The sequence below is a fragment of the Plectropomus leopardus genome, chromosome 3 (genome assembly GCF_008729295.1).
Source record: "Plectropomus leopardus isolate mb chromosome 3, YSFRI_Pleo_2.0, whole genome shotgun sequence".
NCBI lineage: Eukaryota > Metazoa > Chordata > Actinopteri > Perciformes > Serranidae > Plectropomus > Plectropomus leopardus.
Genome location: NC_056465.1, coordinates 5,940,744 through 5,963,413, shown reverse-complemented (window position 1 = coordinate 5,963,413; position 22,670 = coordinate 5,940,744). Strand labels below are relative to the sequence as shown.

Genomic DNA, 22,670 nt, shown 5'->3' with positions numbered 1-22,670 from the left:
AATTATGAAAGGACGTTGCAAATACCGTGAGATAGGCCATGGTATGTTAACATTTTCAGTGTTTCTTCTCATGATCTAGTGCACTTACTTAGTAGAAAAAATATTTCTAAATGTTTTCTGTGATTAAAGTAAGACATTCAGAGGACTTTCCAGAGTAGTGTTGTCGCTCATACTCATACTGAACAGCCAAGATCATTTCAGCTACGTTGGCATGGTGAGAGTGTTTTTTCACAGCAAAGCATGACAAGGTAATATGAGCTGGTTACCTTGATGAATGGTTGAGAAAAAAAAAAAAAGCACTGCCAAGTCTTTCACATGCCTTGTCCAACAGCTCACCGTGGCTGTTTCTGCACTATATAAAACTGATTCATTGATGAAATTGTGCTGGATATGTCTATTTTGTTGTGTTGACCACATTTTATCAAAGAACAACACCGCGTAAAGCTACAGTAAGCAGTTTTATTTTAATATTATTGGGCGAAAGTCCTATAAAAACCTTATGGCATATTGTAATGAAAGTGGTATGAGAAAAAACGAGAATTCCTTTTGGCTCTGTTTTCAGGCTTTAGAAAATCTAGCCCATGACGGGAGACTGTGGCCACGACAGGTCATTCCAGAGAGAGGGCATTGCTGTTGGCTGTTCAATAATGCAAATATGCATGCAAAACCATTCAGTGAAAGCCGGGTTCATGGTGGAAAAAGTTTCTATTATGTGTTGGGAACAACAACCTACACTGCAAAGCAACCAAAAAAAAGGAAGACAGACTAATCAATAAGAGTCCAAAAGAGAGTCTGACATTTGACGCAGTGTTTTATCGCGTTTTATCTCAAACAAAAGTAATGAAGCATTTTAGAGATGAAGAGAAAATGTTGAGAGTAAGTGTGTGGTGCTACCCACCTTCACCCCGACAGCACATCACTGCATAGTTTAAGCTTAAGACTATAAATACACAATAAAACCCACAAAATGTTAATAAAAGTAATATTATCACACCTATTTTCCACATCAAACTAAGAAATACAACTGAACACCTTTTGAATTCAACTTTCACTCAGTCACAGAAGACTGATGAGGCTAAATTGCTTCTTTCCTGCTGTTTCAACAATCACCAGCTCTGGTTTGGTCTAAGTAAATCCTTAATTTACCAAATTAAATGTCAAAATATGCTTTTTTTTAACATGTGATTTCTCTGTTTGCTGGATGCCATCTTTTTACAGTCTTGTAACTTATGTCTTCATCACTAGGTGTCTTTCATCTCAGCTGTCTGTTCCACCAGCAGAGATTGGATACTGAGTTCTGGTGGTGCATGCTGTGCACTTCATACAAAGAGTTTAATTAAAAAAAAACAAAAACAAAGAGCACCTATATTTATGACAGTATTGAAAAACATATTAGGATTTCTAAATCCTGGTATACCGTTATACCATGATAATGCACAAGCCTAATTCAGTTAGATGCTAAAAGTACTGAGCACAGACAGACTTTAAAAAATAGAGCTCTCTTTCTTGTCTGGAACAGTTTCATTACCTTATCACAGACGACCACTCTATTCTAAACATGTATCACTTTAGGGCAATTCCAGATCCAAACAGAGATTTTCTAAACAATTTGCATTGTTAAAATTGCATTGTCTGAGTGCTTTCCACTTTGGTCTGCTTTACAGCCACTTAAAGAAAGCCTGTACGTAGAATACTCTGTGCTGGCGAGACATAATGCAGACAAATCTGGGCGTCTTGTCTCAATGTCCCTTTCTTGTTCTTGTGTTTTTCAGATCCTGAGGTGAGCTGACGTCCTGTCGTGTTCGTCTGTCCGAGCTCGATGTTCAGAGGAAGCCCCTCTCTGTGAAACACAAAATGTCTGCTGCTAACATCAGCCCACGGATCCTCGCCCTCCTTCTTCTCCTCTTACCCTCGGTAAGACACACTGAAATTATTTGTCTTCTTTTGCATCTTTAAAAGGAAAATTTAACTTCTGTGTCTCTGTGTGAGTTATCACACTTGTGCACGTGCAGCTCAGCACGCTGTAGCAACAGGCGGAGCTTTACATGAATACATTCAGCGAGCAGGTGTCAAGGCCTGATTCTCATACAGTTCTTCAGTCGTTCACATGGTTAAAGTAGCCATATGGAGTGTCTGAATCAATAATTCAGCAATCGGTGTGTGGCAAGAACGATGGATAAGGAGGCGGTCTCATTACTTATTCATCGTTTATTCAACATCATTTCTGTCTGTTAAACCCACGAGGAAGGAGGGAGTCTCCTCTCCTCTCCTCTCCTCTCCTCTCCTCTACTCTCCTGTCCTCTCCACTCCACTCCTCCATAACAAGCTGTGACGAAAGCATTCTTTTATTACTGTTGTTAAATGTGAGTCATCACCCCTGAGCTGAGGTGTTGACTGAGAAACTGGGATGAGCTGTAGAGAAGATGGTGGATGGCAGCAAGTAGTATGAAAAAGGTGAAAGCAGAGAGAGAAGATTGGAAATGAGTATTTCTATACAATATATAGTATATTACCCTCCTCTGTTATACTGTATGTTTAGACAGATGGAAAAAAAAGCTTGATAGATGGACTCTATAGAAAAGACATAATCATGGTCATTCTGGTCATTTGGAAGTATTAAAACACTGGAAATTGGTCATTATAGAGACTTTAGGGGAGGAAAAAAAAACATTAATGTACATCTTTTGAACGGCACCATTTTTAAAAATCTGGAATCTCTGCCAAAACACATATGCAGAGTTTAGCTATCAAGAGATCTGCTGGCTGGCTGATGACTCAACATATGCTCTGCAGTAGTGTTTAGCGGTCCCTGGTCAGTGCTCTGTCAGCATGCCTAATGACTCATAATACCAGCTAAGTTTACGCAGAACATTAGTGTTCAATGGAGATGAATTCACGTCATAGAGTGAAACCTTGTGGATTTTGCTTTTAGGCTTCTTCAAATTTGAGGTTTGTTGTGTAACAGCTGATAACAGGACACCAGTGAGGAGAAAGTCTTGATGTGTTGTAAAAAAAAAAAACATGTTCATGTGGGTACAATTGTTGTGCCATATACTTTAAAGCCCATGATTTTGGGCTCTCCTAGACGAAAGGTGGCCATCATGGAAGAAAATGTGGTAATATCTTTGGTTGTAGCTCTAAAATGGGGGTCCTACAATCACACAGTGAAAGAGGTTCAAAGATGGCAGTTGTCACAGTCATGTGATCAAAGACACCCTGATATAGAATTTTGACAGTGTCAGAAATTTGGGATGACCATCTCACTGTTTGACTGCTGTTATGACTTACATCTACTAACCAACCAATGAAAATACAGCATAAAACAGATAGATCTTTATTTCAAACATGGCAACACTGATCAGCACAACACTGCTAAATTCTAGTAGTTTCTAATAAATACTCCAAGCTTTGGTTGTAAAATTGGCACGTCAAGTCGGCCTCTTTTCCCCAGCCATGATCGCATCCACATTTTTCTCCTCCTCCTAGATGGATGATGCACAGCAACGTTTTGCTCTTACGTATTGACATCATCATGACTCGACTCTGCAACATTGCGTGGACATCGGGGGCAGTGCCCTTGGACTGGCAGACCGGGGTGGTGGTCCCTCTTTTTAAGAAGGGGGACCGGAGGGTGTGTTCCAACTACAGGGGGATCACACTCCTCAGCCTCCCTGGTAAGGTCTATTCGGGGGTACTAGAGAGGAGGGTCCACCGGATAGTCGAACCCCGGATTCAGGAGGAGCAATGCAGTTTTCGCCCCGGTCGTGGAACTGTGGACCAGCTCTGGACCCTTGGCAGGATCCTTGAGGGTGCGTGGGAGTTTGCCCAACCAGTCCACATGTGCTTTGTGGACTTGGAGAAGGCATTCGACCGTGTCCCTCGGGGAGTCCTGTGGGGGGTTCTCCGGGAATATGGCGTTTCGGACTCCCTGATACGGGCTGTCCGTTCCCTTTATGACCGGTGCCGGAGCTTGGTCCGCATTGCCGGCAGTAAGTCGAACTCGTTTCCGGTGAGGGTTGGACTCCGCCAGGGCTGCCCTTTGTCACCGATTCTGTTCATAACTTCTATGGACAGAATTTCTAGGCGCAGCCAGGGTGTTGAGGGGGTCCGGTTTGGTGACCTCAGGATTGGGTCCCTGCTCTTTGCAGATGATGTGGTCCTGTTGGCTTCATCGGGCCGTGATCTTCAGCTCTCACTGGATCGGTTCGCACCCAAGTGTGAAGCGGCTGGGATGAGAATCAGCACCTCCAAATCCGAGACCATGGTTCTCAGCTGGAAAAGGGTGGCGTGCCCCCCCGGATCGGGGACGAAGTCCTGCCCCAAGTGGAGGAGTTTAAGTACCTTGGGGTCTTGTTCACGAGTGAGGGAAGGACGGAGCGGGAGATCGACAGGCGGATCGGTGCAGCGTCTGCAGTCATGCGGACTCTGTACCGGTCTGTCGTGGTGAAGAGGGAGCTGAGCTGAAAGGCAAAGCTCTCGATTTACCGGTCGATCTTCGTTCCTACCCTCACCTATGGTCACAAGCTTTGGGTAGTGACCGAAAGAACAAGATCGCGGGTACAAGTGGCCGAAATGAGTTTCCTCCGTAGGGTGGCTGGGCTCTCCCTTAGGGATAGGGGAGAAGCTCGGTCATCCGGGAGGAGCTCGGAGTAGAGCCGCTGCTCCTCCGCGTTGAGAAGAGCCAGATGAGGTGGCTCGGGCATCTAATTAGGATGCCTCCAGGACGCCTCCCTGGTGAGGTGTTCAGGGCATGTCCCACCGGTAGGAGGCCCCGGGGAAGACCCAGGACACGCTGGAGAGACTACGTCTCACAGCTGGCCTGGGAACGCCTCGGGGTCCCCCGGGAAGAGCTGGACGAAGTGGCCGGGGAGAGGGATGTCTGGGTTTCCCTGCTTAGGCTGCTGCCCCCGCGACCCGACCCCGGATAAGCGGAAGAAAATGGATGGATGGATGGTATTGACATCGAATGGATGTACATCATGGCCTATGATTCAGTAGATGATGTCATAGCACAGTCTGCATAAATCAAATTGGTGTCATACCAAAGTGTATTAAGATCCATGTCGCAGAGTATAGCTTGCTCTAAACTTATAAGATTGCAAAATAATCTCACAGTCTGCAGGAGGCTCTAGGGAACATAATTGCTACTTGGATTACATTAACTGGCAAAGATTTTCTCTGTCCACAAAGTATTACACTCTTCTACCACTTGCACCGGAATGGGACAGACAATATGACTTTTTGTCCCCCCCACTTTCTGTGTGTGCAAGAAGACACCATGGTCTATACTACTGTGAACTAAGGGGCCAGATCACAGCCAGGTGCTCCCTGTGTTTGGAAAATGCATGGTCAGGTGCCCCTGTGGCACACTTGGAGATGGTCTGGAATCAGACAGAATGCATTATAGATACATTAAAAGCTGTGACAGACCTATTACATCCACTCATTTTACCCAGTTTCTCACAGTCATGATGCACTGACAGTTTGGGAAACCTGCTGAGAATTTTCTTCAGAGGAAACATATTGAGTGCATTCGTAAATTTGCTCTGACGCTCTACACTAAAATGACAGAGCTGTTGTTTGATTTGGGAAAAAAAAAAACGTGTTATTTCTACATGAATTAATGAACAGTATCACACATTTACTCCGTTTGATGCTCTGCTGCTCCGTCTCCCCAGATGGAGTACCCTGAGTCCAGTTTGCACCAGAGTGCACTTCAAGATTTAGAGTATTTTCTGAGCACACACATTGTTATCTGGAATGTGGGACAGAAATGTTTAAAGTTTAGTTTGGAACTTGATCAATCGCTTTCAAATTGTGTTGCTTATCACAGCCTCACGTGTGTTGATGTTAAAAAAAACAACAAATTCCTAACACCTGCAAGCTACTATAGCCACAACTACCGAAAACAGCCCAAATTCAGTTAGAGCACACAGTGTCCTCATGACATGAAGTCATTGGACATTACCTACATTTTTGTCCCTTGGTATTAAACCCCAGCTGGTACCTATCTTAACTCAAAAGATAACGTTTACTTCAAAGGAAAAGCAATTGAAGGTCACACATCAAATCAAGGATCAAACAAAGACTGAAAAAAGCAGGACTTAAATACAAACTAAACTGAGAAAGTTATGAAGGGCAGGTGGAGGAAAAAGGGTGGAGAGGCTCAGGTGGGGAACAAGGTGACGAGGCAGAAGACTATGCAGGGAGCTGATTGGCTGAGAGACACTGAGGAGCAGGGAGTACTAATAAGGACAGCTGTGCAGATGAGTAAATGAGTGTACAGCAGCACAGGAACACAGGAGAGGAAAAAACACAGTAAACCGAAACTCAACGACACTCATATTGCTCTGTACACACAATGCCCTTTTCAAAATGAAGCTACAAAAAATATTATACATTAAATTTATTATCTATTTTCCTTTTATATCAGTCCTAATCATGAATGTCAAATATTCATTAATTTATTGGTTTTTGTCATGATGCCATTATGTTTTTACTATCACAGCTCCCTGCATGTTATGTGATATGTCAATGATTTGCTGCAACATTGAATGTGACAGTGCATCTAATGGCAATAGCATGTATTTTCTCCATATGCCAAATATGGTAAAGGATGATCTTTTTTAACAATTACAATTTCCAGGGCAATGACACCCAGAAATAATTCAATGCATGTTTTATGCTTTGGTGGTTGTGGGATCAAAAATTGCAGTTTGAATGGGTTTCAGTAGCACATTTTTTGCACTTAACAGTGTATTTTACTAAACAGTGTATTTTATACTTCCAGAGCATCCAGAGTGATATGTTGAAGTGTTAGAGAACACGAGGCATGCTATAATGTAGCCTAGTTTCTCCGATGGATCAGTTTTAAATATTGTATTAAACACACATTCACACTCAGTCGTGTTCATGTCGTGTGTAACGGATCATGCTGGCCGTGTACAGTTTGACCTAATTAGGTGTAGAGAAGGGATTTAGGGCAGTAAGATATGAACTAATTAGTCACAGGAGGTTAAACAGCAGAGAAATAAACACAGAACTTTTCAAGAATCATATAGTTCACAGGCTTTTCTGCTTTTTTTACTTAACCCTACAGATTAAGTTGATGTCTACTTTATCTGCATTAATGACTGATGTTCACAGGCAGCATTAAGTGCCAAAGAATGAAATCGGTATTTCATTAAAATGCAGTGAAAAGATGGAATGTAGGGTCAGAGGGGTCGATGTGTATTTAAAACATGAAACACCTTAACGTCGGTGGTCCAGGTGTAAATCACACGTCATGCTGCAAAATTCTATTGAATTGCTGGGCTCTGCTTTGTTTAGTTTTCATTAAAGGAACAGTGTGTGAGAAGAGAAAAAACACTGAATAAAGCAGTGTGGCATTACAAATTTATTTGTATTTCTCCAGTGTTAGGCCAACATCTGATGTGTGCTCAACTTTTGTTAACTTCTGATCCAGATTTTCAGGTAGATTTTACTGGGAGCTGAATCATTCGAAAAGGTCTCCTCCTCTCCAAAAAAAAAAAAAAAAAAAAGACGCGGTGATTAAAAATGGGGAAAAAACAGAACAAAACAATTTCTTGTTAAAAAAAAAGAAATCAGTGTTTTACCAACAAGGTTTGCCATGGAAATCCTTTTAACCACGGTGGATGATGCGAAAATGTGAAAAGGCAAAAACAAGAACCAGCGTTTGTCCATTCTGGGCTACTATGCAAGGCGCTGCAACACGGCAATCCCCATAGACGAGGACACACTCTCTATGCAGACATTAACAGCTCATTCTGAGGTAATGAAAACACAAAGATTATTATTTTCAGATGATTAGATACTCTAAATCATAAACACTGGACCTTTAACTCTCCAACACAAAAACTGGATAATTTTCAACAGGATGCCTCTACATTGATATGATTCATGAATGCAATTTCTTTCATGTTTAATCATCATCCGAATGTTTCTTTTGCCTGAAAGACACTTCCACAGGTGTTTCCACTCACCTGATGAGACCTTCTCTCAGTAGATGTGTTGTACCTGTGTTAGTGCACTGGTGTTTGTCGACCTGTCCTGCAACCACATGTATATAAACCTCGCTGTATCAATATACTTGCATAACTCAAGATGCACAACAGGGCGTTTAGTGCACCACTATTTTTTTTTGTCTGTCTTTTATTTGTTTTATGATGCAGGCTAATTTTAGTACGGACTTCTCAACACCATCTTAACCTCCCTTAAATGTGCACCTCATTGTTTATCTTTTCCCTCTCACAGCACGGTGACTTGTTTTGGAATGTGGGGATCTCTCTTTTTGACCCTTAACTTTTCACCTCTCTCACTGATACATATAGGGTGTCCAGGGCAGGGTGTTAGTGTAGGAGAGAAGGGACCAAAATTTGATAAAAGCACATCTGCAAGATCAACTGTGGAGCTCCCCTTTCAATTATTGAGGTTCATCAAAGCATTCCTGCCCGGCCCTGTCTGCAGACTTTCGTCATAAATCTGAGCAAATAATCTCCAAAACGTTCTGTCCACCTAAAATGGAAAGAGGTAGGGGTATGTGGACACTGGAGGAGATCTGACAGGGAGGCCCTGGGCCGAGGTCAGAGTGGTTTGCTAAGGGCGAGAGGAGAGCCAGGGACTGCAGAGCATGTTGAAAACGAAGAGGGAGAGCAGGAGTCCACACAGTTTTGAATGTGAATCCTCCAACATGCTCTGCAGGATTGGCTCTCCACTCACCCGCTATGATGCCTTCCCAGCTCCCAGCAATTATTTTTGTATGTGCATGTAATGATTTATAACAGATGATGATTACAATAGTAGTACATACTAGTGTGCCATATAACTTAAAGTAAAAGCCTTGTCCCAATTAAACGCCCAGCCCCTTTTGCATGCTCCGAGTGATACATTTTGACAAATAAAGGCCTGTCTCAATTAGAGGCCTGGTCTGGTTCCCATGGAGTTTATTTTTATAGTTCCCTGGATGTATAAAACCAGGTTTTTGGCTACCTGCTGGAGTTAACATTAATTATCTATAATTCTTACAGAATTATTATAATTTTTAAGTATGCTTTCCCCCAGTATATATTTTGCTTTATATTGACTTCGTTTTACTTCTCTTTCTTTTTTGTTGGTTAGTTTTCTGGTATTTTTTTGTACTTTCACAGATTTCTTGCCAATTTCTGGGTCTTTTCTTCTTTTGTTGTGCCTTACCTTCTTTGCATGTTTTTGAAAAGAAAAAAGCCAATTTGCCCAGGTTTCAAAGGGATGAATGAATAATTTGATTATATTTCCCATCTTTGCTGAAAAACAGTTTTGTGTGAAAGGAAGTGAAAGCCCGTCCCATATAGACGCCCGTCCCAAATATAAGTCTGTTGAGTTCAATGATTTTAGGAAATAATTGCCCAGGCTATTAATCAAAGTTTTATTGAAAATGTTTCAAGGTTGCAGAGTTCATAATTTAGTACTTCTTGCAGTATCGATGTTCAAGTTCAGCTGATGCCTTTGAGTAAGTTAAACGAGTAGCACTTGATGTGGGCGAAGTTAAACGTTTGTTTCCACCCTAGTACCAGTATCAGTAGCAGTACTGGTGTTGGTTCAAATGTGAACACTACCCAACCCTACTACTTACACCATCAGCAAATTCAAGACAACATTATCAGTTGGAGATATATCTCTGGCCATCTGACAAAAGTCCATTATTCACTCTCTTTTTCGCTCCGTCATTGTTTCATCCATCTGCTGAGAAAAAATATCTGGCTCTTCTGCTGGTAAATGTTTCACATACAGCTGACTGCTGCTGGTGGAAACAAGGTTAATGAACAAAAACAGTGAAAATGAGAGCTGGAAAACAAAAAGAAGTGTTGAAAGGCACTAGTAGAACCACAGAACCACTTAGATGATGACTCCCTGTGGGTTTGACCTGGAGCAACCCCTTTAATATGGTGGTACTGTCATTTCTGTTGATGATTACCAAAGCCTTATACAGTATATTTTTTTCCTTCCAAACTCAATAATATGACCCATTAGTGTCTGCAATGTCTAACTAATGGTTTAAGATGAAATAACAGCCACATTCACATAACAGATCCAGATAATATCATCAATCCGTCTGTGCTTTCACTGCTACTGCGTTCAATTCCGCTGCACCACTGCAGACACGGAGCTGTTGCTAGAGAGAGCAGCACATAAATCAGCCGGCAGATTCATAGATACAGAGAGTGCGCCGACACCTGTTCCACAGAATGCCCCCAAAACAACTGCGTCTCTATTACTGTGGTGAATCTTCAGCAGATGAAGCCCAAAGCGAGCGCTTCTGACGTCAGCGGATGAATGCTCTGCTGCACCTCTGCTGCACCTCATAAAGCTGTGACGTGGCGTCTCCCAGACTGACGCCAGCACAGACACACAGGGTCATCTTTTTACCAGATGCCAACCTCCATCAATCCCACCACCACCCTCTTAGTGCCAGCTCAGCCCAATATTGTGCAACTGTCAGGGGAGCTGTGAAGGAGGCGTCTCTGGCCACGACCTCTGTGTCTGGAGATGTAGCTCAGGGACTTGTTAAAGCCACTGGAGAGCTACATGTTGAAACAGTCACCTCTGTGTGTGTGCGGCTCTGAACAGATGGGAGCAACGCCTGGCACGGTCCAGTGTGAAAAGTGCACTTCGGAAAGGCTTCCCTGCCTTGTTTCCATTAAAATAATGCCCCTCCTGTGGGTCAGTTTGTGTGGAGAGAGCGCCAACAGCTCAGGAATGGTTTGTTTAATTGGTCGCATGTTTCAACAGATCCCAGAGCTAAGACCTCTCCCACAGTGTGATGTGAACCGCACAGTGAAGCTAATGACGCAGCCTCTTCCATTTTACCTTTGGGTCCTTCCTCTCTGCTCCGATGTGGTCATCAGCCACTTGACTCTCTCTTTCTCTCTCTGTGGTGTGTGTATTTCTGTATCTTTTCCAGATTTCCATCCAACAGGTGCCCTCTAACTGCGTGATCAAGAGGGAACAGGAGAAATGCCTGGAAATGATGGCGTCGGACGATCCTAGGAACGATCCAGATTATGGTGGGTTTTGGTTAAATCTCCCTCCCCTCATAATCATGCCTAGTTTGTTGATGTAACAGTTTTCAACACGGGCTAATTAAAATGAGAAAAAAAAATAAACACAGAGATTAATAACAAGAATATCTTCAGGGCCGGCATACTAATGAGCGGGAGATAATTCCACAAATTGTGCTTGACTCTGACCTGCTTGTCTGAGATCATTTGAAAGACTTCACAGTTTCCTCGTGTGTGTTTCTGTGTTTGATTTGTTGCATAAAATAATGAAAGCAGGGCCAAGAAGAAATTCAGCAAAGCAAATGGATTCTCATGTTTCGCTCGGCACCGCAGAGTGAGGGAGAGTTCAAGGTTTTCATTGGCAGCATCTCATGATGCAAATTAAAGTTGATAAGGGACACAGTGAGTGACAGGCGTCTCCCTGGCTCATTACATGATGGACGAAGAGAAAATCAGATGGAGTGAGAGGGTTTGTGCCAATTTCTCCCTCCTAACTTTGTTTAGAAGCCTCCTTTGGTTTGAAGCAGCCCTCCAAAAACAGTTATGAGGCTTAAAGGGACTCTACTAGTGCATGGGGTGCCAGTTGTGCACATCATCAGAAGGCAGCGATACCCTCTATAAAAGCAGTTGATTTTTTAAGCACAGTTAAAAAACAAAAACCCCGGCAAGCTTGATTTTTACAGAAACTATAATTGTCATATAAATGTGATTACTCAGCTCAGAAAATTCCCACAGCATTACCTAATGTTACCAACAAGTTGTAATAATGTTTTCAATATAACATTTTAATCTAATGTTCAAAGAACTTTTAAAGGATGTTTATCATTTCAAATAATGTCTCGATAAGATTAAATGCTGACAAAGATGTAATGTTATAAATGCAATATTCTGAGGATGTTTTGGTTACGTTGAGAGGTGACAGATCATAGAATGTTCTTTGTATAAAACGTTCCCACAATGTTACATGAGAACAAAAGTAGAATGTTTTCAAAGCAACATTGAAAACATGTTGAGGCCTGAGATTACAGAACATTTTTTAAACGTTCCTGTAATGTGATATGTTAACACACACACGCACGCACACACACACACACACACACACACACATACACATACAACCCATTTTTATGATGATTATACAGAATGTTACCCTAACTCTAAACTAAACCTAAACTAAAAGAAAACTTGCCACTGAAAACATTACTAAAACACTGCATTCTCAGAACATGTTTTAAAAATAAAACTGTTAGCACGGGAAGCGAAGTGGTTCTCAACCAAGGGTCTGGGGACCCACAGGGGTCCTTTAGGGAGTTCCAAAGGGTCCCCAGTAATTTATTTTCACTGTTTTCTCTAGATGAACAAAAATGAAAAGATAATTGTTTATAATTGCTCCTGGCATTAGAGCTGACATTTCAGCCACTATATGAAAATTTCAAGGTTCTGGGATTTTGAAGTACTGATAAATGCTCTGCAAGTGGCCCTTTGTTTTTCCTACAAAATGAACATATGGCTCTTGAATGAAACACTCACTGTGGTGTGCTGTGTTTGTCCACCTGTTGTGTCCTCAGGCTGTCCATGGATGTGGGACAACCTGACGTGTTGGCAGCCTGCCAGGATCGGTGAGGTGGTCGAAGTCAACTGTCCCGAACTCTTCTCTCAGTTCATGAGTGAAGAAGACTACGGTCAGTCACTAAGGACTTCTCAGTTACCACCAGCAACTAATTCTTTTTCAGGCTCCCTGTTGACATAGTTGCAGTTTAAGGATATCACCATATAAATTCAAATATTCAAGTGCACAAAAATAAAATTGTGATGCAATGTGCTGAAGTGAAAGAATCATACATTCCAATTTCTTAATAGATGCATGTGCGTGCGTGTGTGCGTGTGTGCGTGCGTGCGTGCGTGCGTGTGTGCGGGCGTGCCTGCATGTGAACTGTGAACTGTTCTTTGGTCCCCACTTTGTGTCAATGTAAGAAAAAAGGCTTTAGCTAAGTTTGTGATTAGGGTCGAGGAGATGTATTACTGTAAATCACTGGGTGTCCTCGCATACAGTATGTTCATTGTGTGTTAAATGAAGGCATGTCTGGAAAGTGGACATTTCTTTGGTCCCCACTTTGTCTAAATATAGGAAGAAGGTTTTGGCAAAGGTTGTGATTAGGAACTTAGAAGTGTCCTTAGAAGTATGGTGTGTGTTAGTGTGTGAATGAGAACATTCGTTTTTTTTGCCTTTCAAAGAAAATATCATTATGTTAAGGTAACAAGTATCCAAAGTATTGGGGTAAATTGTAAATTCTACAGAAAAGGTTTTACAATGACCCTTTTAGGGTTTATCACCTCTCCTGCACAATTTCCCTTGTTTGTTGTTATATATTTGTGTTTTTATCACTTCCTTTGTGCCAGTACACTAAACTAAACTGTATTGCAATATAAATGTACACATTTCAAATGAGAGGCTTCTTGCTCTTGACTGTTGGCAATATTATTGGTTGACTTTTGAGTAAATATGCAAAAGAATGTAAGAATATACATGATTGCAGGAGGTGGTTAACCTGTTTACTCTAGCTCTGGCTGAAATAATTGATGTAAGGGTCTGCTTCTCTTTCTCACTTTGCTTTCACTTCACTTTGTGTTTGCTGTAACCAAATACATTGTCCTGTCTGCACAGAGCTGGGGAAAGTGAGTCGTAACTGCACTGAATTTGGCTGGTCAGAGAACTTCCCTCATTATGTCGATGCTTGCCTGTCTGAGGAAGGAAACGGTAGCCATCCGGTTAGTATCTCACTGTGTCTGCAGCTGTTCAGAATTAAGGTTTCATGAGAAATTTTACAAGTATATGATAACTACTCAGCTGTTTTAGTTTTTATTGTGCTTGTGCCTCCACCTCAGGAGCTGTACTACGTAGCGGTAAAGGCTCTGTACACGGTGGGCTACAGCACTTCTTTGGTCTCCCTCACCACGGCCATGGTCATCCTCTGCAGGTTCAGGTGAGACGTTTGGTGGTTGTGGATGGTACTGCAGTTGGATAGGCTAGTGTTGGGAAATATGAGGTTTATCAGACAGATATTAAAATGCACAGGAGAAATGGTGGATATTTTTTAGTTAATAACTAAGTTTCTTCATTTAGGTGTTCCTTATAAAGCATCACAAGACTTTTATTATCAGTTTGAAGATAAATTGTTTATGAGATTTTCAGAAAATGAAATTGTATTAAAGTATTTTACATGTTTTAGGTTTCATATTTCAAAGATGAATGATATTACATGTCATATTATTTTATTTACATATAATTTTGTATAAAATTGGTCTTCTCAAATGTATATCAGTACACTGGGATGCCTGTAATTTGATATCATACAGATAGTAATACTACTATTGGCAGTACCAGAACTACTGTTACCCCCACTATTATTACTGTTAATGCTACTACTTAATACTAGGCTACTGTAATTCTGCTGCTCCACTACCACCGCTGTTAATGTTACTACTATTGATACAGTACAACCACTATTATTGCTGTTATTACTGATGGCATTGCAACTACAAGACTTAGCACAAGTACTGCTACTTTTCAGATATGTCTGTATGTTTGTATATGCTTACATGTTCATTCTTTCCTTTCCTTTTTTTTACACGTTCGAATACATTTCAGTTCAATTCAGTTCAGACCACTGCTGCAATTGCTGTTGCTGCTACCACTACTACTACAGTACTAAAACACAGCAGAAGTGAAGAAGTGTTTCTCAGTAATAAGAGCACAAACAGCTTATTGTTCCTCTGCATGCAGTCACCTATTTTCTTGTTTTTAGGTTCATACTTTGGGTTTTTTTTTTTATATCATATTCATGTGGTTTTATGTTAAAAAAAACAACACATTTTTTGAGTGAGTCGCATCCCTGTACCATTATTGCAGCAAGGGAACTGACTGTAATAGGGAACTGTGGTAATTTCTACCATGAAAAAATAACAATAAAAGCATCTAAACCAAATCTCCTGAACCAGATTTTTTTCAGTAAGAATATGATCCAAAATCTATGAGAAATTTCTTAAAATGTTTTTTTTAAAAAAGGCAAAAGAGGATTTAAAATAGTCCGAAGCATGAATTTGAAATGTTGGCCACATTTTATATGAACATCCAACACTGTAATATTATATGTATGAAAGAAAATAAATAAAAAGCATAATAGTTCCCCTTTAACAAAAGATTTCATGATATTCACTCTGTCCATGACTGTTTTTCTACACAGGAAGCTGCACTGTACCAGGAACTTCATCCACATGAACCTATTTGTGTCGTTCATCTTGAGAGCTATTTCAGTCTTCATCAAAGACGGCGTGCTGTATGCCAAAGAGGACAGCGAGCACTGCTTCATACACACTGTGAGTAACACAAGCACGCCTGCGCACATGCCCACAATCCTCTCTGTTCTCATGTTAACAGGCAGCAGAGGATTTGTTCAAACATAACAAGGATTTATTTTTCTTTTAATTTTAATTTCCTCTCCCATTTTCTCTTGTTTTGTTTTCTCTCCTTAAAGGTGGCGTGTCGAGCAGTGATGATATTTTTCCATTACTGCGTCCTTTCTAATTACTTCTGGCTCTTCATTGAGGGTCTGTACCTCTTTACTTTACTGGTGGAGACCTTCTTTCCTGAAAAGAGATACTTCTACTGGTACATCATCATTGGATGGGGTGAGACATGAGCCACAAGATGCACACTTGAGCTCTTATCTGATCAGTGGTTGAGTCTTTATTAATAATATTAATGATAATAAAATCTTAACTTGTATAGCACTTATCTAAACAAAGTTAAAATGTGCTTTACAAATTGCATAAAGAATATACAAAGAAATATACAGTTACAATAAATAAAACAAAGTTAAGAGCTGAGATTAAAGTGTACTCAAAGCAAAAGGACATAAAACATAAAATCTCCATATTACAAGTGTACAAATCAGTCATTAAAATGAAAAGCTTTCCTTTAAAAATGTGTTTGAAGCAATGATTTAAAAGCAGGAGGTGTGTTGGTGTGCCTAACCTCCTCAGGCAGAGAGTTCCAGAAAATAGGGGTCCTGATGGCAAAAGTCCAATCACCTTTAGTTGCTAGCCTCGACCTCAGGTTCAGATATATAGCTTTGGGCTAAACCATGTTGGGCCTTAACAGTTATTAGAAGAATCTTTTAAAATCCATTCTAAAAGTAACAGGCAGCCATTGGAGGGCGGCAAGAATTGAAGTGACGTGTGACCTATGATTAGCTCCAGTTAAAATTCGAGCGGCAGCATTCTGCACTAGTTGAAGCCAATGATGATTTGCTAAGGCGTGTAAATAATGAATATTAAGGTTTGTATAATGTTGTTTTCATATTATTATAGGAACCCCCACAGTGTGTGTGACCATCTGGGCGGTGCTGAAGCTACATTTTGATGATTTAGGGTAGGTCATGAACAATATTAGTTGTCTCATGGTGAAGCTCATGTGATCATGCACTGGATGAGACGTTGTATCCCCCTGCTTTCATAGGTGTTGGGATATGAATGACAACGCTGCCATCTGGTGGGTGATCAAAGGACCTGTGCTGGCCTCTATTATGGTGCGCTATCACTCCAGTACAGTCAGACAATCCTTCCATTACCAAAGAATTATTTTTTTAACACTATTTTTTTTCTCTGCAGATCAACTTTGTGCTCTTCATTGGCATCATCATCATCCTGGTGCAGAAGTTACAGTCCCCAGATATTGGTGGAAATGAGTCCAGTATTTATTTGTAAGTCATTTTACATTAATGAAAAAAAGGTTGGCTGCTGAGTCACATGTGTATATTTAAAAAATGGGTGATCTTTGGATTCAAGGACAAAAATGACCAAAAAAGGAGGGAGAGGTTAGACTCATTATTTCTTTTGTCAGGTCAAAACTCCCCCAGTTTCAAATGTGTCCCCTACAATGTTGAAACAAAACAGACGTCCATCTTAAAAGCATTATATCTTTAAAAATAAACATCCATGTCCACAGGAAACAGACTTCATTACTTTAGGTCTAAGGCAAAAGATTATGATTTGGGTTGAAATCTGTTTATTATGGAACTTTACTGAGTAAGTAGGTTAAAACTGTCTTGTTTTGTGATGTAAGTGATGTGATGCATATTTCACATGATGTTAACTTTGCAAAGAAATACAAACACAGTTTCTTAATAATTTGGGTAGTAAATATTAAGCCTTTGCAATTAATGTAAATAAATGAATTAATTAATAAACAAGTAATTAATTAAATAAATAAGTTAATAATACATGAATCGGATTAAAACTTTAGTCCTTGTAACATTTCTTTCCTTTATCTTTTGTAAACATCATTTGTCACTATGATGTTTAGAAGCTGCTCAGTTTTAGTACTTAACAATAAAATAAACACAACTACTGAGGTTAAAGAGGGGCATATTTAATTGAAAAGCAGGTCTTAAATACAAAGTAGACTTACGAGGGGATGAAGTGCAGGGGGAGAAAAAGGCTCTGGTGAGGAGAATAAGGTGATGGAATAACGAGGCTGATGCAGGACAGCTGTGAGGGTGTTTTAAGAGGGCAGGGCAGCACAGGAGCACAGGAGGGACAAACACACTAAACTGAAACACAAAAACCAAAAAAAACCCCAAATCTTCTCAATACTAATCTGACCAAGTGAAAACAAATAAAGACTACTAATAAAGACAACTTACATGAGTCTTATACAGTGGACCAGTCTTCCCAAAAGCCTGAAGAAATCGGGGCACAGGCTGAGACAGAAAGTAGTAGAGGCCTCGACAAAACTGATTTCATTTACACCATGAATTGGTGTGGAAAAGGCAAACATTGGTGCATAATAATTCACCAGAACGAAGGCAATTAAGTGTTCGATGCTCAAAATTCGCCTCCCCCCAACTACCCCTATCTCTTGTGTGTCCCCTCCAATGTTGATACAAAACCGATGCCCTTCTTACAAGCATTGTCTCTTTAAAAGTATTGATATTATGTCACTGACACAGATGGGTTTACAATGGAGTAAGCTGTAAGCTTGGAGCATGTCATACAAACGCTGAAGAGTGCCTTTTGCATCAGAATCAGATACAGATGGTCACTGATCAAGCTGCCATATTTGATGCTTTGGAAATAAGAATGAGCTGGCAAAAACGTGTAGCTGAAGAGACATTATTCACACACCTGTTTGTGCTGATTATAATGAGGACGCACATACTGTAGTCCAGTCCTCTATTATAATTTGTGTGTGTGTGTGTGTGTTATTGTGCAGGAGGTTGGCCCGCTCTACTCTGCTACTGATTCCTCTGTTTGGGATCCACTACACTGTGTTTGCCTTCTCCCCTGAGAATGTCAGCAAGAAAGAGCGTCTGGTGTTTGAGCTCGGCCTCGGATCCTTCCAGGTGACTGTTTCTCCATCATGGCCTGGATTTGGAACTGTCTACGTCCAAGTTGTGGAAAAAAGTCAACTTAAACCTGCATCATTATAACAAATGCTTTACACCTGACTGAAATTAGACTGCCGTTTTAATTCATAGTAGTGTTTAATTTCACACACTGCAGTTTTTACAGTGGATATGTCAGTGGTTTTGTGTCATTTTTGATCTTTTGTGTCTCTTCAGGGCTTTGTGGTGGCCGTCCTCTACTGCTTCCTAAATGGAGAGGTAAACATCCTTCAGAACAATTACCGGCACAATGACACAGTGCACAATTTAATTAAACATACATAACAATATTACTGATCAACAGCATATCCATAATGAAAAGATAAGGTTTGAATTGTGAATAATCTGAGCATGGATGAGGTTCATCATTTTATTTATTTATTTAGTTTTAAATAAAAGATCATATTTTTATGTGATTAGTGGAATACTTTTTAATCAATAAAAATAAAAACACTATTCTAATGCGATGTTCGAACATATACCTGTGAAAAGTATTTGAAAATAATTTGTATATACCCCAAGTAATCATGAGCCATTAATTTGTCTATATCGCACATAATGGGAAAGGCTGCAATCAAATGGCCATTACACTGACAGGAGTAAAGAATGAAGAAGTACAAAGAGCTGAAGTCCATATAAGGACAAATGTTGTGTTGGTGGATTGGTCAAACAAACACAGGAGTTTCCTTCAGAAGTTCAGTGTTTGTCACCTGTGTAAAGTAAACTGAGTTATTTTAAGGGACGTTGTCACCGTGTTTCTTTTCCTGAACCCCAAGCTATGTATCTTAACTGTCCAAAACCAAACCTATGTAAGTTCACGTTCAGTACAAAGCTTTACGTTAAGTAAATAGTAAAGTAGTAAAGTAAATAGTGCTTTTCAGTGAAAATCAGCAAATCAGCCTTAAATACAACACAGAGTTAGAGTTAGACTGTAGGACAGTGAGCTTGTCTCTTTCCAGCAAGGTCCATTAATAATGACCTTGTGAAGTATATCCCTCAAGGTGCAATCGGAGATCAAGAGGAAATGGCGCAGCTGGACGGTGAACAGGTACTTTGCTGTGGACCTGAAGCACCGGCATCCTTCGCTGGCGAGCAGTGGGGTGAACGGGGGCACGCAGCTGTCGATCCTCAGCAAGAGCAGCTCGCAGATCCGCATGTCCAGCCTGCAGGCGGAGACCCCGGCCACCTGAGCGGCACCGGCAGGGACGCCGCGTCCGGCAACGACACCACATCCAGACCTGACGCCGTCAAACCTGCCGCACCCACCCTCCTCCCGATGACCAGCCTGACCAACCCGTTCTTCAACCCATACCCCAACCCATACCCGGACGACACCGTGATGGAAACCCAACTCAACTCCAGTGACCCAGAACAGCCTCTAGTGTGACCTTCTTTTCTGAAACATGACCGAACCTGAATGTCAGGTGCCAAATAATGAATCCAGACCTCTGACCTGGTTCAGGAGTAAAAACAGTCCACCTGCTCCTGAGCACATTCAAAGGGCATGAGTAGTGTTTACCTATTGTCGTGTTGGGCTGTAACATACAGGAGAAACATGGTTATCTCTGTATATATTGTATTAGTGTTTGTCTGGTGCTACAGTCTTTGCTGCTGCGTAGCACAGGGGGACCAGCTCATCGCTGCAGCCCTCTCACAGTGATCATTCCAGTCTGTCTGAGCAAGTTTTTACATTTGTCCTCAAGTTTCAGCCTTTCCTCAAAATGTGTTTTAGATTGTAACTATACTCTTAGATACAGACACCACAGCTGCTTCATTTAAGACAGATAACAATGGTAATGTAAATATCTTAAAGGGACAGATTTCACACATGAAGATCACTTAGGGCAGATGTAATGGGTGTTCCTCAAGGAGCTGAAAAAGTGACCCTGATGATGTCATAGTGATGCCATCAGGGTTATTTCGGCTTGGGCACACATGTTAAAAGAAAACTTGTGTGAAAAAGTGAGGCGTTTTTTGGGGGGTTTTTTTACCAGGTGAGTAGGCCCTATTGAACAGATCTGTTTAGCTGCATCATGGGAAAAGTAGTATTCAGGGTTTTTGGGGCTTACCCCAAACTCTGGACTAAAATTCATATGCCATCCTCTGCTGCTTCAAATTCTGACGCACTCTAATGTATAGTCAGTATCTTAAATGAGTGAAGGTTCAAGCACACATCAGTGTAATAGATTAGGGTTGGCTGAAACATTATGGACCCCAAGTCATACCCAGACTTCTTGAACTCATTCAGAAAGCTCAGTATTATTTCCCTCTCAAGCCCTCATTTCCTGCGTGAAATGTGACTGATGTAAAACTATATCAAGTGTTGATGACAACCAGCGTGAGGAATGTCGAGGGGAATATTTACCTGCATCTTTTAGGCGAAACCTGGAAAAGCAGTATTTATGAAAAGGACATATTTTCTACATTTATGTGAAATGCCAAAAAAAAAGAGAGGAAAAAAAACCACATAGCAGGGTTAGATGATGACTCGGAGGGTCTTCTTCTTCTTTATGTGCACAGTGCTGAGGTTTGCCGACTACGACCACAAACACAAACCTCTTTTAAATCTCAGCGCTGGAAACCAGACATCTGAGAAGAAGGTTCATTTGGAGATCAGCTCGTATGTAGTTCTAAACAGCCGTTAGTACAGAAAATGTCAATGAAATGAACTCATGACCAAAGCGTCAGGAGTTCAACTGCTTGCATGAACTTGCATTTATTGTGGTTTTGTTTAATTTTTGGTGAGAATTCAGTGTTTAGAGTTTCTTTTTCTTCATGAACTTTGGGACTGTTGCGGAGGCGGCTGTAATGCAGATTCTCCTGTCACTTTGCAAAGCCCAGCCTCTTCAACAGCCCCCTGCAGGAAGTTTCAACATTGTACTGGTTGAAGTGAAGGTGTAGACTGTCGGAAACATCACAGCGCTTCACTGTTTTTGGATAAATATTTCCTGACTTGTTTCCGGAAAATTGACCATTTGAAAAATCAGTTTTAATTTTGATTAATGAGGGCTTTTTCTTAGACCAACCCCATCACAGTTTCTGTGTTTCTGCAGTTGTTGTCTCTGGTGGCGTTTGCTCTCTTTATGCTTGAAAACAAGCACACTGAGATGGACGCTACTTTTGGAGAGGGACTTTCAACTCGGGGGTAATTCTCTCATTCCAAAGACAAATTAATTGATTATTTTGCACGGCCGTATCTGTTTGCAAAGGCTGAGTTTAGCTTTGCAACCGATGTCACAGCAGACGTTTCTTTTTGTCTGACTCAACACTCCTCTGAATCCCTATTTTTGACTCTACTTTGTGTCTCCAAAAGTGCCTTTAAGCACAAAACAAGTATTTTGACTTCTGTTGATGATTTTTTTAAAAAAAGAGATTTGTCTTTTTAATTTCCAAACAAAACTGCAAAGTAAAGAAAATGGTTGGGAAAAAAAGTGCTTTTAATGATGCTTAAGACTAAATCAGTATTTTAAACCTGGAGGCCTTCAAAGTACTTTAACTTGTCTTTGCTAAAGATGAGCAGAACATACGATCAATGGTGTTTTGAATAAAGCAGTTCTACAGGATATTCACCCAGCAAGTCAATGTATAGCACACTACATCACATGCACACATGAATAAATGTTTTACGTTTCTTATTTTACAGACACATTCTTTATTTTTCTCAGCAGCAGAAAAATGGAAAATTACTAGACTGTAAAAAGTCTCATGTACCTGAATCACAAAATACTTTTTCTTTATGATATTCTTCAAAATATGAGAACATTTTATATTGACATTATTTTAAGGGGTTGTATCCTAAATGTCCACTAAATATGACAGGATTTCTCATTCCTGAAAAGACAGAGATGATTTGGTAAAAGTACAGGTGTCTGAAGTGTTTTCAAAAACAAACTGGAACTGAAAACCCCCAAAACAACAACAAATGAGTAAATTCTTTGATGAATAGATATTTTGTGTTTCTTTTCTGAATCCACATTATTTTTGAGTGATAATAATAGAAACGCACATCAGCTCAGTTCAGTATTACAGTGTAGTTAAATGTTGCTTTGTCACAGTTAACACTGTTTTGGTAATTCGCAGGTAAAAGATGTCATGTACGGAGTCCCCAGACTGGCAAAATATAATAACATGATAATAATTACTGAAACACAAACAGAAAAAAAAAATA

General features: G+C 40.6%; 1 protein-coding gene across 1 annotated transcript in view; it reads left to right on the top strand.

Annotated features, from left to right (window-relative positions):
- adcyap1r1b (adenylate cyclase activating polypeptide 1b (pituitary) receptor type I) overlaps positions 1–19,772 on the top strand; it is a 30,723-nt gene extending 10,951 nt beyond the window's left edge. Inside the window, exons 2-14 of the mRNA XM_042484013.1 lie at positions 1,773–1,914; positions 10,961–11,063; positions 12,626–12,739; positions 13,723–13,826; positions 13,944–14,041; positions 15,302–15,434; positions 15,593–15,746; positions 16,428–16,488; positions 16,576–16,645; positions 16,728–16,819; positions 18,331–18,460; positions 18,680–18,721; positions 19,504–19,772. Of these exons, the coding sequence (XP_042339947.1) occupies positions 1,855–1,914; positions 10,961–11,063; positions 12,626–12,739; positions 13,723–13,826; positions 13,944–14,041; positions 15,302–15,434; positions 15,593–15,746; positions 16,428–16,488; positions 16,576–16,645; positions 16,728–16,819; positions 18,331–18,460; positions 18,680–18,721; positions 19,504–19,692 (1,350 nt within the window). The 5' untranslated portion in view covers positions 1,773–1,854 and the 3' untranslated portion in view covers positions 19,693–19,772. The remainder of the gene's footprint in view (positions 1–1,772; positions 1,915–10,960; positions 11,064–12,625; positions 12,740–13,722; positions 13,827–13,943; positions 14,042–15,301; positions 15,435–15,592; positions 15,747–16,427; positions 16,489–16,575; positions 16,646–16,727; positions 16,820–18,330; positions 18,461–18,679; positions 18,722–19,503) is intronic.
- The last annotated feature ends 2,898 nt before the right edge of the window (positions 19,773–22,670 follow it).